The 14,620-nt window shown below is 39.4% G+C and overlaps 2 protein-coding genes across 4 annotated transcripts in view; one reads left to right on the forward strand and one right to left on the reverse strand.

Annotated features, from left to right (window-relative positions):
- NDUFA9 (NADH:ubiquinone oxidoreductase subunit A9) overlaps positions 1–7,365 on the reverse strand; it is a 39,216-nt gene extending 31,851 nt beyond the window's left edge. The window contains exons 1-3 of the mRNA XM_010359159.2: positions 7,287–7,365; positions 1,962–2,132; positions 1,503–1,600 (exon numbers count right to left, since the gene is read on the reverse strand). Coding sequence (XP_010357461.1) covers positions 1,503–1,600; positions 1,962–2,132; positions 7,287–7,335 — 318 coding nt within the window. The 5' untranslated portion in view covers positions 7,336–7,365. The remainder of the gene's footprint in view (positions 1–1,502; positions 1,601–1,961; positions 2,133–7,286) is intronic.
- Positions 7,366–7,437: 72 nt separating this feature from the next.
- Positions 7,438–14,620, forward strand: part of AKAP3 (A-kinase anchoring protein 3) — a 40,335-nt gene continuing 33,152 nt past the window's right edge. Inside the window, exons 1-3 of one of the 3 annotated variants that reach the window (XM_030939595.1) lie at positions 7,438–7,748; positions 7,917–8,035; positions 14,463–14,566. The gene's annotated coding sequence lies outside the window, so the exon portion shown is untranslated. Of the gene's footprint in view, positions 8,036–14,462; positions 14,567–14,620 lie in introns of all 3 variants that reach the window. The other 2 variants (XM_030939594.1, XM_010359157.2) reach the window with 2 other exon arrangements.

Consider the following 14,620-nt stretch of genomic DNA (forward strand, 5'->3'; position numbering starts at 1 on the left):
TTTAATTCCAATGGTTTGAAAGTTTTCACCTATCACTTTTTAAATACTTCAATTGTGAGGCTCTAACAAGGTGATCCACAAACTTAAGGCATGAAGAACTAGGAATAAGCTAAGCTTCAGCAACTTTCATACCAAGAAGATATTTAATAGTAAGATTTTGGAGAAGAAAAACATTTTGGAAATAAGAAATTTCTGATATAAGTATTATACTTAGCTTGTGAACAATGAGTCAAGAATAAATGAAAATGTGAAAATGAAATGAGTATGTGAAAATGAAATGAAAATAAATCAAAATTTAAATGGATTACAAATAATCTGTATGAATATTACTAGAGATACTAAGGATGTTTAGCACATATTTTTTAAAAGGGAAAATGTGTAACTCCATTCCTTACAGGACAATACAAGCAGGAAGTCAGCTGTAAGATCAGTAGATTGAACCATCAAGGCCCAGACAGTATAGCAATCAATAGCTTGGCTGTAGACATTTGGGGCAGCACAACTCTTTGTGGAAAGGGGCTGTCCTGTGTTCTGTGAGAAATTTAGCATCCCTGGCCCGTACCTAATAACCAGGACAGCTCTCCAATCACTGTGACAACCAAAGAGTTCCATTAGTCCCTCCCTTAATGGCCCTCCTTTATCCTCTTTCCCCTGCCTCACCCCATTGGCAACTACTGGCCTAAAGGAAGAACCTGTAGATTAAAGAATGACAAAGGGAATGCTCAGAAACGACTGTTCTGAGCTAAATCTATACTAAACAATCAAGTTATAATACACCCTATTTGTGATTTTTTTATGTTTATAGAGCACTATCCAATAGAAATATAACATGAGGCACATGAGTAAAAAAGAAACAAGTAAAATTCATTTTAATAATATATTTTATTTAACCTAATATATCCAAAATATTATTTTAATATGCAACAAATATAAAAAATTATTAATGATGAATTGCATATTCTTTTCTTCATACTGAGTCTTTGAAATCTGGTGTATATTTTATATGTACAGCATATCTCAATTCAGACTAGCCACACTTCATGTGCTCAGTAGCCACATGTGGCCAGTGGCTACCACACTGGACAGCACAGGTCTAGAGCAGGGATTGACAAACTATTGTCCATAGGCCAAATTCAGCCTGCAGCCTCATTTTGTAAATAAAATTGTATTGAAATGCAGCCATGCCCATTTGTGCACATATTGTCTATGGCTACTTCCAGGTACAAAGGCAGAGCTGAGTAATTATGACAAAGACTCTATGACCTGCAAAGCCAGATATATTTACTATCTGGCCCTTCACAGAAAAAGTTTGCCAACTGCCAATCTAGAGCTTGCATGACAAAGGAGATGCCAGAACCTAGCTGAAAGAATGACCTGGGAATAGAGGATGCCTTTGGTCCATTCTGGGAAGAAATTACTGCTTTATTATACTGCCTCTCACTCCTAAAAATGATCTTAGTAATTTATATTTGTCAACTTCAATCAATCATAAAGGCCCTTACCAGAAACAGAAGCTGGCCCAGGTCACCCATGGGACGAAGGTGCATGATGTCATATGTATCACATCGATAGGGTATGATTACCTGTGACCCCATGCGTCCTAAAAGAGAATGGATTGAAAAAAGGATCAACATTAACATAATGTCGATATATTATACAATTGTGACTTGGTAAATATTTAAATTCTAGTATGGTATGTGAATTGATATTATATTTGACAAAAAGAATATTTTCCCATGCTAAAGACGCCATTGCTTTTCAGAGTCCCTTCTTTCTATCTTAATAATTCCTATATAGGAACGTGAGTGTGCTCTTAATGTCACAACAAATAAAGATTACATACATCCAAGATACGAGTAATTCATAATACCGTTAAAACAAAGAGAATCACAGCTCATGCTTCTCATCAGGCAATCCTGATCAATGGCAACGGAGCACATGAACTCAACAACTTTACTTACCAAGGTGGTTGACAACATATCGCCCCAGGAATCCTGTTGCTCCAAACACAGTGGCCACTATCCCACTGACTGAGGAACGTCCACCTTTCCCATGAGGCATGAGGGCATGATGAAGCTGGCGACAGGGTGGGCCATGACACACTGATGTGGCTATTGCAGTAATGGCAGAACCTTAAACAAAACCCCAAAGTATACAAACATGGCAAATATTATTTTTAAAACTGTGAACACAAATAGCTCCTTTCCCAAAAAACTTGTAACATTATTTTGCAATCAGTACTTTAGCAATTTAAGTATCAAGGGCAATAATAAACACAAATTACTACAACACAGAATCCACAGGACATGAGGAAATATATTCCCTACCCTATACAATGTAACTTACCTAAGGAGATAAGTCACATTTTTTAAAAAAAACACATTAAACAGTCACAAAGTAGGAAAGTATAAGCCTATATGGTAAAAGGAACTGAGAATATGTAATAAAGGGGCAATAAGTCACATGACCATGAGGAAGGATTCCTGGATAACATGTTTTGAGAAAGGTCTTAAAGAGGAAAAAAAAGAAAGGATAGAATCCCATGAGAAACATATCACAATGCAGAAGTAGAATGAATAAGCCCAGCACAGGGCAACAGCCAAAGACTCTCCTGGAACAGAATCTGAAACTGGTGACTAACGAAAAATAAAGTTGACAATATTGGTTGGAAGCAGAGGACTATTAGTACAGAACATAAAAAAAAAAAAAAAAAAAAGAGAGAGAATGCAGTTCAATAGTTCAGACTTACTATAAAACCACTGAAGAACTTCACAAATAATGATCAAAGGAGTGAAGTGCTTGAGAAAAGATGTTCTGACTTTTAGAAAGCTTCACCAGCAAGAGATTTGTCAAACATTCTACCACTTCTTTTTCATCGACTGAGGTTCTTGATACTAGAATGAACCCTCAAAGTTCATGCACCAATGCTTACATCTTCTTTATAGCATGTGTGCAAAGAAACCATCTGGCTTTTGCCTGAACACCTGTGGAGTTGGGAAACTCACTACTTTCTGTAGTGGCCCATTCTGCTTTGAGCCATTCTAACAGAAAGAAAGTTCTACCACAAGGGGAATCAGTGACTGCTTCCCAGAAGTTTTTATCCCCGTGTTCCTCCAGAATGACAAAGAACAAGTCTAATCCCTCTTCTACAATTAAGTGTAGCAATTATATCCCCACTAAATATTTTCTTCTCCAGGTTAAACATCCCCTGTCCTGTCAAATATTCTTTGTAAGGCAGGAATGCAAATCTCTTTTGGATATACTCCAGTTTTCAAGTTACTTCTAAATCCTTAGAGTAGAATTTTAGAGTTAGCTGCTCAACTTTCATGTAAGTAGAAACAAAGAGGTTTAAAGTGCTAACGCACTTCTGCTCCAATAAACAAACTTTGGAGCTTAGCATTCGTGCTTTGTACACTTGGGAGAGGTGAAAGACACAAATAGGACTTTCTTCAGAAAACCTGTGTTTGTTTTCTAGGTATGACTTACAGGTGGCAATCTCCCCAAAGGCCACTGTTCTTCCCTATCCAAAAGTATGGAATCGGAGAAATAACCTAGCTCACTGATAATGACAGAAATTAAAAGTAAACATCATGGGCCATACACACACATCATATAACAAAATAATAACATCATGTTAACAGCTAACTTTACAGAGCTCTTGGCAGGTGTCCAACATTATTCTAAGTGCTGCATAGGTATTATCTTTTTCAATGCTATCTTTATCACCACTTCATAGATAAGGTTAGTGACTAGCCCAAAACGCTAGTAAAGGAGATTAAAAAGCAGGCCCGTGAGGTAGGAGAAAAACCCAGAAGGAAACAGAATGTGAAAATCAAAAAAAGAAACTGTTTCAAGGAGAGAAGAGTTAACTTTATCAAATGCTGAAAGTGAAGTAGGAAGAGGATGGAGGACCACAGAATCTGGAGGATGTGGCTGTAGGTGGCATAACTAAGAGCAATGCTATTGGATGAGTGGGACTGAAAGCCAGACTGGAGCAAGTAAGAGAGGCTGTGAGGCAAGGAAGTTGATGAGGAGATAGATAATCCTTCTAAGGAAAGAGAAATGGGATTAGAGAAACACAAGGACAGGGACAGGTTTGTTGGTTGGTTGGTTGGTTCACATTTATGTGCTGATGGAAATGACATGATGTCCATGGTAGAGGGAGAAAATTCCTGATTCAGGAAAGGGATTGAATAGTTGAGAGAGGATGAGATTGAATGCAAAGTGAAGGAACTGGCCACAGATCGGAACAGAAGGAGCTCACCCACTGTAACAAGAGAAAAGGCAAAGAATGATCATATATCAACTATTAGAGTTTATGACGGGAAAATGACTGTTCTCATCTGATTCCTTTGATTTCCCTATAAAACTGAGAATGAGACAAAGCACATATTAGAGGTATTAGGAAACTGGCTATGTTAAGTAATGATTATGGAGACAAGGAAACCAAATTTCCTAGAAAAATGTAGCACTGAAAATCTACCTGAGATTTGTATTCATGAATTTAAAATAAGGCCAGTTAGTTGGGAGTTTTCCCTAGCCCCGTTCCCCACTGCTCGGTGGCAGGCAGCAAATTATGTGGAAAGTTTTGTTTAATCAGGGTCAATGTTTTTCACAACAACGGGAGTTGGGCTGGGGAGTTGAGAATGCATTAAAGGGAATGATAAGAGTGATGAGTAAGGAAGTGAGAACATAGGATAAGACAGGGAAAAGATGGCAGAGTCAATGAACTGGGAAGAATTACTTGAGTTAAGGAATCAATACCTCAAAGGACTGTTAAGAGGATTAGAGTAAACATAAAAAAACCATGTAGCACATTACCTAGAGCACATTAAGCATTCTATGAATAATAGTTGCTTTTATTACTTTCAAATTTCTCCGAAGGTAATGTCACATTAACCTCACATGGTTATTTGTTTTTTTAATAATTATGGGCCAAGCATTATTCTAGAAACTGTGACTATCATAGTGAAATACAAAACCCTGGCTTCATGAAGCTCACTGTGTAAAGGGTTGATGAGAATAACATATGGGCAAGATGATGAGATGTTTAATAACATATGGGCAAGCATCTGTCACAACGCCTTGGAAATAGTAGGTGCTCAATAAATATAAATTATTACTCTCTTTAGTTCCAGCCTCTCCACTTTCTTCCATTTATAATGAGTACTATTAGAAGAACAATATTCTTTATTAATTATATATTCATTATATTTCTCTGCTTAAAATCCTACATTAGTTTCCTACTGCAATACCCAAACCAATAGTCCAGACATATTTGCCTGGCTACTGCATTAATTTTTTTAAGTATTTATTTAAAAAATTATAGGCATGTTCTATGTAGTACCAATATGATATACACATTATAAATCATATATTACTTAGAATAGTGTCTGGCATACAGTTTAAACTACATAAGTATTGGCTATTACTACTATAGAAAACAGTTTTTAGGAGTTCTAATATTATATTTCCATAATTTATTAGGTCCTCTTGCACAACTCCCTTTGGAGACTACTGGTCTAAACTCTGCTTGGCTTTCAAAGGTCTCCATTGTCTGATCCCATCTAACACATTCAACCTCCTTCTCCACTATCCCAGATATACAGGTAGTCATTTTACTGCCTCTTGAATACCTCATGACTCCATTCTCATCCACTTGTCCTTTGCCAGAGGACTTTCCAGATCATAACAGCCCTAAAGAGAACAGTGGGAGCACTACAATTCTCCACTGGTCTTCCAATCATCCCTCAGTACCTCAAATGATACTAATCTTTCCCTTTTATGATTTCCTGTGATACTTAATAGTCTTGCCACACTTAACTATATACAGTTGTCTTACACAGTTCTGTCCTATAGTGTGTGGATTATGTTACATACTAGACTTGCCTCTCCAGAATTTACTCAAAAACTTAATTTACCAGATAATAACACACAGTGGTTAAGAACACAAGTTATGGTGTCAGTCAGAGGAAAGTAAGTTAAAAGAGAAAATTAATAAAAATACCTAGAACTGGAGATTGCAGATAGCAGGTAATCCATAAATAGTGATTATCATTCACAATCTACATTATGTCATACAAATGTAACTGTTTAACAAGAACCAGCAAATGCCTTTGCAAAGACATTGTGACTACAAAACCATTCACTATAAGTGATGTGCACCACCACCTTCCCAGTGGTATGCAGGAGTTCTACCGGAGATGGAAAACAAAAACAAAAACAAAAGATCTTCTAAACTCTCCTAATTCTTGCCTTAGGCTGAATATCAAACCTATCTCTGGTGCTTTTAAAAATTTAAGGAGCAAGGAGCTAATCTCACAAATTCTGACTCAATAGCTCTACAACCAGTCCTCATTTCTAATTCTTATAAAGCTTTATGAGTAATTGACATGAGCCAATTTTGAAAGCAAGTGATTTTCTGTAACGACTAAAACACACTAAGAAAAAAATACACCTTTGGGGGTTTGATTGGAATATGTTTGTGGAAGAGTAGAGGGTGAAAGAATAACGATGAAGTGTAACCGTATTTCTAATTTCCTTGCTTTTTAGTGAGTGGAAGGACAAATGTATGTTTTTAATTTGAGGAGTGGGGCAGATCCAATCAGAAGAGAAACTAAATAATGCTAACAAATTCTAACATAGCCTTCACTCTTCTTCACTTTCCTTTCCACCAAGCTCCTGATTCTTCTCTCCTCAAACATCACTCTCTCCCCCAGACCCCAACGCACTAGGCCCAACACATTCTACATCCGTAGAGATGCTTTTGGGTAAAAGGATGCTTTTATAAATATTAGTTCATTTAATCTTATCAGAGACTCCCTGGTACTGTAATATTATCATTTCCATTGTGTTCATATGAATTGAGACCCATTAAGGGTTTGCACAAGGTCATAAAATCAATCCAAGAAAACCTCTCGCCACTAGCCTTTTTTCCACTCCCTTACACATTTCTCCCCCCGCCCCATACAAATATTTCTCATAACCCTAAACCCTTACAACCATATCAGAATTCTGATTCTCTCGATCTCTAACGTGTCCCCTGCATTCTCCTCTTCGCTTACAGCTGCTTAAGATCTTTTGTCCCCTCCCAAGGTGCATAATTGAGTATGTAAGCCGGGGAAGGGGAAAGCAAAAGGAGAAATCCGACAGAGGCAGCTCCAAACCTAGAAAAACCAGAGTGCCTAGGAAGTCGGCGTGACCGCTTCAGCACGGTGCCACTCCCAAAACCTTAGATCCCCGTCTCGGAATCCCGATCAGGGGCCGCCGTTCCGGGTGACACTTACGTGACATTGGCAGGACCCGGAGAACCCGGGACTGTGCAGCCGCCGCCATCTTTTCCCACAATCCCCCACGCCAGCGCTCCCGGCTGACTACGAGTGCCAAGCTGGGTCAAAACTTATTTTCCACGCCTGTCTGCGCAGGCGCTAACCAGGAACGGGTGGTGTCGGGTAGCTAGTTCGTTAAGAAGAAAGCTGGGAGACGAAAGGAGACGGGAAGGGAGGGACAGTGAAGGAGAGGGGGAAGAAAGGAAGTGAAAAGACCTTGGCTGTTGGAATCTCAGATCTGGAATAGGCTGTATAGATGATCTCTTTGTTTATAATCTCTAATTGCCGAGGAACCTGAAGTTCAGAGTTAATCAGTGACTGACTCAGGACATGCAGAATGGCAAGACCCGAGGTAGAAGAGCTCACCTTTCCTGACTCTCAGTTGCCTGTACCCTGAAAATGTCAGCTAGGGCAGCCCTGGTGAGTCCGGGAGAAAAAGGAGGCGTAGCCCTCCGCGTTCAGGAGGTCCAGGGCCCAGGAGAGAGAAAATGGGGGACAAGGACGAGGGGAAAAGTGGAGAAGAGAAACCGAAATAGGGTGTGTCCCAAGTAAATGTACGTCGAGCCCTACAAGCACATTCTCTCCTAGGGACACTTGCGCCTGCTGTTCGCCTTTCCTGGAATGCTCACTCAGGTGACTACACCAGCTCAAGTCTCTGCTCAAAAGTGACCTCTTCGGATAAAACTTCTCTGACCATCGTATCCAAGGTGGTAATTATTCCACCAATTTTTGGTTTAAGTTTATATACCAAAGCACTTATCACCACCTGGCATATGAATCTAGGAGTTCTTAACCAGAAGTGTGATTCATGAGTGGGCTTCAGGAAATCTGTGAACTTCCTGAAACATTATGTAAAGTTTAGTGGCCATGTGTGCCATCTGAACATCTGTCTAAGGGGAAACTGCAGATGGCTCTCTCTAGCGCAATGGTTTGTAATTTTTTCTTTATGGACTGCTTTGAGAATCCGCATTGTTCTACAAAGAGCCATCTAGAAACTGAGGAAATTCCAGGTTAGACTAAGCACTTGGATTTTAAAATACTTTATTCTGGTCAACCTCTCCAGATTCCTGGGTAAGGAGACAGCAACCAGTGATCCTGTGAAATATACTGTAGGCTTATCAGAAAACCACCTAGTTTGGGGAGGGCGGGTTTTTCTAGACTTGGTAATCCTTCCATTGCTTTGTGTTTTCGGGAAAAGTATGTGTTTCTGGGATAGACAAAAAGGCCTGTGATGAGTAGGGATGTAGGAGTTGCTTATTACTACACTTGAAATCTTGGCTGTTTCCACTGTATCCTACCCCTACTGTTTACTAAAGTGTTGCCTACCAAATTGAATTGGAAGAGAGAAAAAAACCCTTGAATTTCATCAGAGAAGCTTAGTAGTAATGCTACACTGTCATATTTCTTGGCCTCATCCTATGTTCACTTAACACAATTTGCTAATATTTGATTCTGGAACTAATATAGATACTAACATACTTTCCTTATTCATATCAACAGATCCTGACTGTCATCAGCAACCTTTTAACTCCTGTATAACACTGCCAATTATATAATTTAAAATCTCTGAAGTTAAACACTGCCTCATGTTCTCAGTTCTAGTTTCAAGGTTGCATGATGTAATTAAAAGAACACTGATTTTTTTTTTTCAGTGATGGGGTCTTACTATATTGCCCAAGCTAGTCTCAAATTCCTGGACTCAAGACCTCCTCTCACCTTGGCCTCCAAAAGTGCTGGGATTACAGGCATGAGTCACTGTGCCCGGCTGAAAGAACACTGATTTTTAACACCTAGAATACTAGATCCCATTCCCAGTTTTATCAGTTATTAGCTGTGACCTGGACAAGCTTCTACACCTGTCTAACAGGGTAAATAAAACCTACCCTGGTACCTCAAAAGATTATTATGAGAATTGGGTGACGTAATGGATGCAAAGATGCTTTGTGACCTGCAAAGTGCTATATGTAGGTCCATGCAGTACTATTCAAATACTACCGAAGTATCAAAATCTTAGAATGTTAGAGCTGGAAGAGATTTCAGGAGCTCAGCAAGCCCCATTATTTTAAAGAGGAAGAGGTTGGGCATGGTGGCTCATGCCTGTAATCCCAGCACTTTGGGAGGTCGAGGCAGGCAGATCACTTGAGGTCAGGAGTTCAAGACCAGCTTGGCCAACATAGTGAAACCCAGCCTCTACTGAAAATACAAAAATTAGCCGGGTGTGGTGGCATGCACCTGTAATCCTAGCTACTCGGGAGGCTGAGGCACAAGAATCACTCGAACCTGGGAAGCGGAGGTTGCAGTGAGCCAAGATTGTGCCACTGTACTCCAGCCTGAGCGACAGAGTTGAGACTCCATCTCAAAAAAAAGAAAAAAAGCTGAGATATATTGACAAATATATTTGACTAGTAGGTGCACTTTCTGTGAAAAGAATACAAAAGCTCTTTTGAAACAATGTAAAAGATCATCAATGGATAACTTTTTTTTTTTTTTTTGAGTCTCACTCTGTTTAAGTGATTCTCCTGCCTCAGTCTCCAGAGTAGCTGGGATTACAAGCGTGTACCACCATGCCTGGCTAATTTTTTGTGTTTTTAGTAGAGACAGGGTTCTGCCATGTTGGCCAGGCTGGTCCTGAACTCCTGACCTCTAGTGATCCACCTGCCTCAGCCTCCCAAAGTGCTGGGATTACAGATGTGAGCCACTGCGCCCAGCGATAAATAACTTTTTTGAAGGAACTCTGTGATAAACCAGTCACTTTTGAATCTATTGCAGTTTTCATCATTATCTCCTAGTCATGCTTGGAAGTTCTTTTTGCTTCATGGAAACTATATATTAGTCCTATATTTAATCATTAATTACAGAGTAGCTGAGTTAACATTTTCACAGAGAATGTAGTAATAAAGCATAGGAAGAGTAGCTAACCAAATGCCTCTTGGTCTGATTTTTCCCGCTACAGTTTCTCAGGTCAGGCATTGCAAAAGATAAATTAGGGTCATTGTATCTCTGAGCATCTAAGACAAATTATAACCCAGAGATGGTCAGTGTAGGCAAAATATCCTAAAAATAATTTTTTTACAAAAGGCAAGATGTGTATAAATAAGAAGAGTCCTGGCTGGATCCGACAAAATGAAGTGATTCCATGAGATTTGCATAAAAGGTAGACCCTCAGTTTTTTTATTTCTTATCCTCCTCTGCAGCCCCCTAGATTTGTTAATACATAATACTTACTCTGCTGCTTTAATGGAATCCATTGGCAAAATGTCCCCCTCCTGTATATTATGTCCCCCGCCTATATTAAACACTCTAAATGCAAAATGTCCCCCGCCTATATTAAACACTCTAAAGCAGGGGTCCCCAACCCCCAGGCCATGGACTGGTACCAGTCCATGGTCTGTTAGAACCTGGCCAACACAGCAGGTGAATGGTGGGCAAGTGACAAAGCTGAGCTCCACCTCCTGTCAGATCAGTGGTGGCATTAGATTCTCACAGGAGCTTGAACCCTATTGTGAAAAGTGTAGGTTGTGTGCTCCTTTTGAGAATCCAGTGCCTGATGATCTGTCACCATCTCCCATCACCCCCAGATGAGACCATCTAGTTGCAGGAAAACAGGGCTCCCACTGACTCTGTATGATGGCATAATAGTAGAAATAAAGTGCACAACAAATGTAATGTGCTTGAATCATCCAGAAACCATACTCCCACCCCACTCCCATCCGTGGAAAAATTGTCTTCCACAAAACTGGTCCCTGGTTTGAAAAAGTTTGGGGACCACTGCTCTAAAGAGAGAATTAATCAGAATAAAGCCCAGTCCTTCCAAACTAAACATCCACGCCTTGGAGTATATCTTCACCCCTCCTCTTTGTCGTTTTGACCATTCATTTTCTGGTAGCCTCACTACTGTTGCTATAGAGACAGTGATATCACCAATTGTGATTCTGATGTCACTCTCCAGTCCCAGCATGGGGGAGGTACATGGAAGGCCTCAGGAAGAAACAAGATCTTGAGCTGAGCAAGAACATCCCAGCATCTTCATTGACTCTAAAAGTGTATTCTGGAGTCTTCTGTGGTTCACTATTCCAGTGCTACAGAGGTAGGAAATCTTACTGGACTGATAAAACAGCCCATTTTCTCATCCTCTGTGGTTGGAAGGGAGAATTCAGTGACAAGCGATAGGAGACTTTTTATATTCAACCTAGCATTGTTCTTCCATCCAGCCATTTTTTTTTTTTTTTTTTTTTTTTTTTGGAGATGGAGTCTCACTCTGTTGCCCAGCTGGAGTACAGTGCTGCAATCTTAGCTCGCTGCAACCTCCACCTCCTGGGTTCAAGTGATTCTTCTGCCTCAGACTCCCGAGTAGCTGAGATTACAGGCATCCACTGCCTCACCTGCTAATTTTTTGTATTTTTAGTAGAGACAGGGTTTCACCATGTTGGCCAGGCTGGTCTCGAACTCCTGACCTCAGGTGATTCCCCCCGCTTCAGCCTCCCTAAGTGCTGGGATTACAGGTGTGATCCACCACGCCCAGCCTGCTCAGCCAATTTTAATCTTACCTCTGAGTCCTCTGGAAATAAACGAACCTCTCCTTCAGCAGCATTAAAGTCAAACCTACCATCTTTGCTGCTGACATTGTGATTTTGTTACAGATTTGACAAGATCTCCTCAGCCATCCTTTTGGAGACATGCAGGGTCTTACTTCCTGCTTCCCCATTTGATAGAGTAGACGCTTGGCTCCCTGCTGACTTTTCCTATTCATTGTGTGGCCATTCCTAAATTTATTTTCTTTCCAGTGCCCCAAGAGCAAAATAGAACTGGTATACCCTGAGTCCAATTCTCATGCACTTTTATCCTCTCACTGTTACTTCTGAAGCCTTGGTTAGACAACAGAACTGGGAAAGGGCAGTATATATATAGCTATGTAGTGAAAGTATCTGTGCTAACAGTGACTAGAAGAAGCTATTACTTAGGGAAGGTAAAAATAAAGACGTTCCACCGGAAAGCTTAACAATGAATAGTGCCATTGAGACACACACACACACACACACATCTTTATTTAAACAAAATCGATTGAAACTCTGATTTAATCAGCAACCAAGTTTATTGAGATTCTACGATGTAGCAGGCACTTACAGAAAGGAAGGCAGTAAAAGAGAATGGATACAAGAAACATATTCTTCCCTCTCAAAACTAGTAATAAAACCTGGTTGAATAAACCTCAAAACTTGATCAAGTACTTAGCAACCGTGCAAGAGCTTTACTTATGCTTTCTGCAATCTGAGTTTTTACATGAGTTTAGGAACCTTGGGTAAACAGGAGCCTCTCACTTAAAATGGATACAGGAGAAAACTGCCTGGAGATAGAGCTGTGGTCTAGGATATACCCACCATAACCAAGCCCCTGTGTTGCTTATGCCCTTCATGACTGGCATTCAGATTTGCACTCCTCAACTTGAAGTCATCATCACATTGACATCTTTGGGGAACATTTTAGTCCAATCCTTCTGTTGGTCATGGGAAAATTTCACAGCTGCCAGAGTGTTGACAGGGCTGGAATATCTAAAGGAATATATCTGCTGATTCTAGTATTTCTTTTCTGAGCCTCAATATCCTAATCTATAAGCTGAGAGTGTTAGAAAACATGGTTTCTAAGGTCTATTTATCTTTAATAGATAGCACAAAGTATCATTTTCTCTTTTGTTTTCTACCCTAACTCCAGGATATTATTTACCAACTTTTGAACTTATAGTAATTTATGAATCCATTCACTGACTTCATTAAACTCTTTAGATCTTCCTTTCTTCTTTTCCACTTCATTATAAGAAACATTGATTTAGAAATCTGAATGTTGTAATCAATAGTAAGTATTAAAGTACCTCTTTATAGTTGCTATCATCTAGGACAATTAGGAAGTTGTAAAAGTCCAAAAGAAGCTTCATGACTCAGATAAACCCACACATAGGACCTAGAAAATAGAATTAAAACATTAGAACATATGTAGGTGAAGTGTTTGCTGAATATTTTTAACTAGTAGTTACGCTTTCTATGAAAAAAATACAAAAGCACTTTTAAGATGTTGATTTATTTGCACTAGTGGAATAGGAAGGTCTGTTAGTAATCATTGACTAAGTCTGTGGGGTGAATGTATCTCCCAAAGGAGTCAAGCTTCAAGAAGTCTTGAATATATGGATTACCACCATAGTCAATTTGAGCAAGCCGTCTCTTTTTTGTCCTTGGATTATCCAATCCAAAAGAAAAAATGAGCTATCTGAAAATGGGCAGACTGTGCATGTTCATTCTTCCAGCAGATAATTATTGAGCTCCAATTTTAAGATACTAGCTACTATGAGGGATACCAAGATGAATAGGAAAATGCCTCTCCCCTTATGAAGTCACCCAACAAAGAAGATGAAATATAGGGGAGCAATTAAAATACCAGATAGAATGTACATGTTGAAACAAAATACGATGGAAACCTCAATGAGGGAGCAATCACATTCATTAGGTATCTAGAAAATATTTCATGGATGGGGTATTCCTTGATCTGGGCCAATAAGTAAGGGTAGAATTTAGAAAGCGATTACTAGGGGGCTGGGTGGATAGTCAAGAAGAGAGTACAGTGCTCTAATGTCTTCCGCTGAAATGTCTGAGTAGAACTAGAACAAGGAAGTTAATTAATCTGGAAGATATCTGTGAACTTCCTTTATAACTTGAAGGTGTGTATTTCTTTCAAGTCCTCAAAGATGCATGCAAAGGGTTTTGAGTTCCATAAATTCAGAGTGCTTATTCTTCATTCCGGCTATTTTTCTTCCAGCTTCCTATTCGAGCAAGTTTAAAATTAAGCTAAAAATTTTTAGGGTCTTCGTTGTTTAAAAAGACTGTTTACCAATGATTTCAAAGTGAGGAATAACAGTCGTCATTTAAGAAATCATTGGCCCAAAAGTGGAACCTTTTTTGTCATGTGGGAACTGCTAGACTGCATCAAGAATAAGATGTGCACTCATGAAATTTGAATGTCATTTTGAGCTCATTACTTAAATGCGCATGTGAAAAATAATAAATAAGTCAAAATCATTATTTTGAATAAGAGCAATGAGTTTCATCTGTAAAATTACTCATTTTTGTCTGTGTCTTTCCATTGCAGATTCCTTACATTACATGGCAGGAGGGGGATAAACGGGGATACAGAAGACAACAGTAAATTAATCAAGAGTTTTCCTCATATCTCAGAACCTATCCTAAGTAAGGGTAAGTGGTCACATAGTTTCTGCACTTTTTGTACATAATTATCAGCATTTTAAT

This window comes from Rhinopithecus roxellana, chromosome 10 (genome assembly GCF_007565055.1).
Source record: "Rhinopithecus roxellana isolate Shanxi Qingling chromosome 10, ASM756505v1, whole genome shotgun sequence".
Taxonomy (NCBI): domain Eukaryota; kingdom Metazoa; phylum Chordata; class Mammalia; order Primates; family Cercopithecidae; genus Rhinopithecus; species Rhinopithecus roxellana.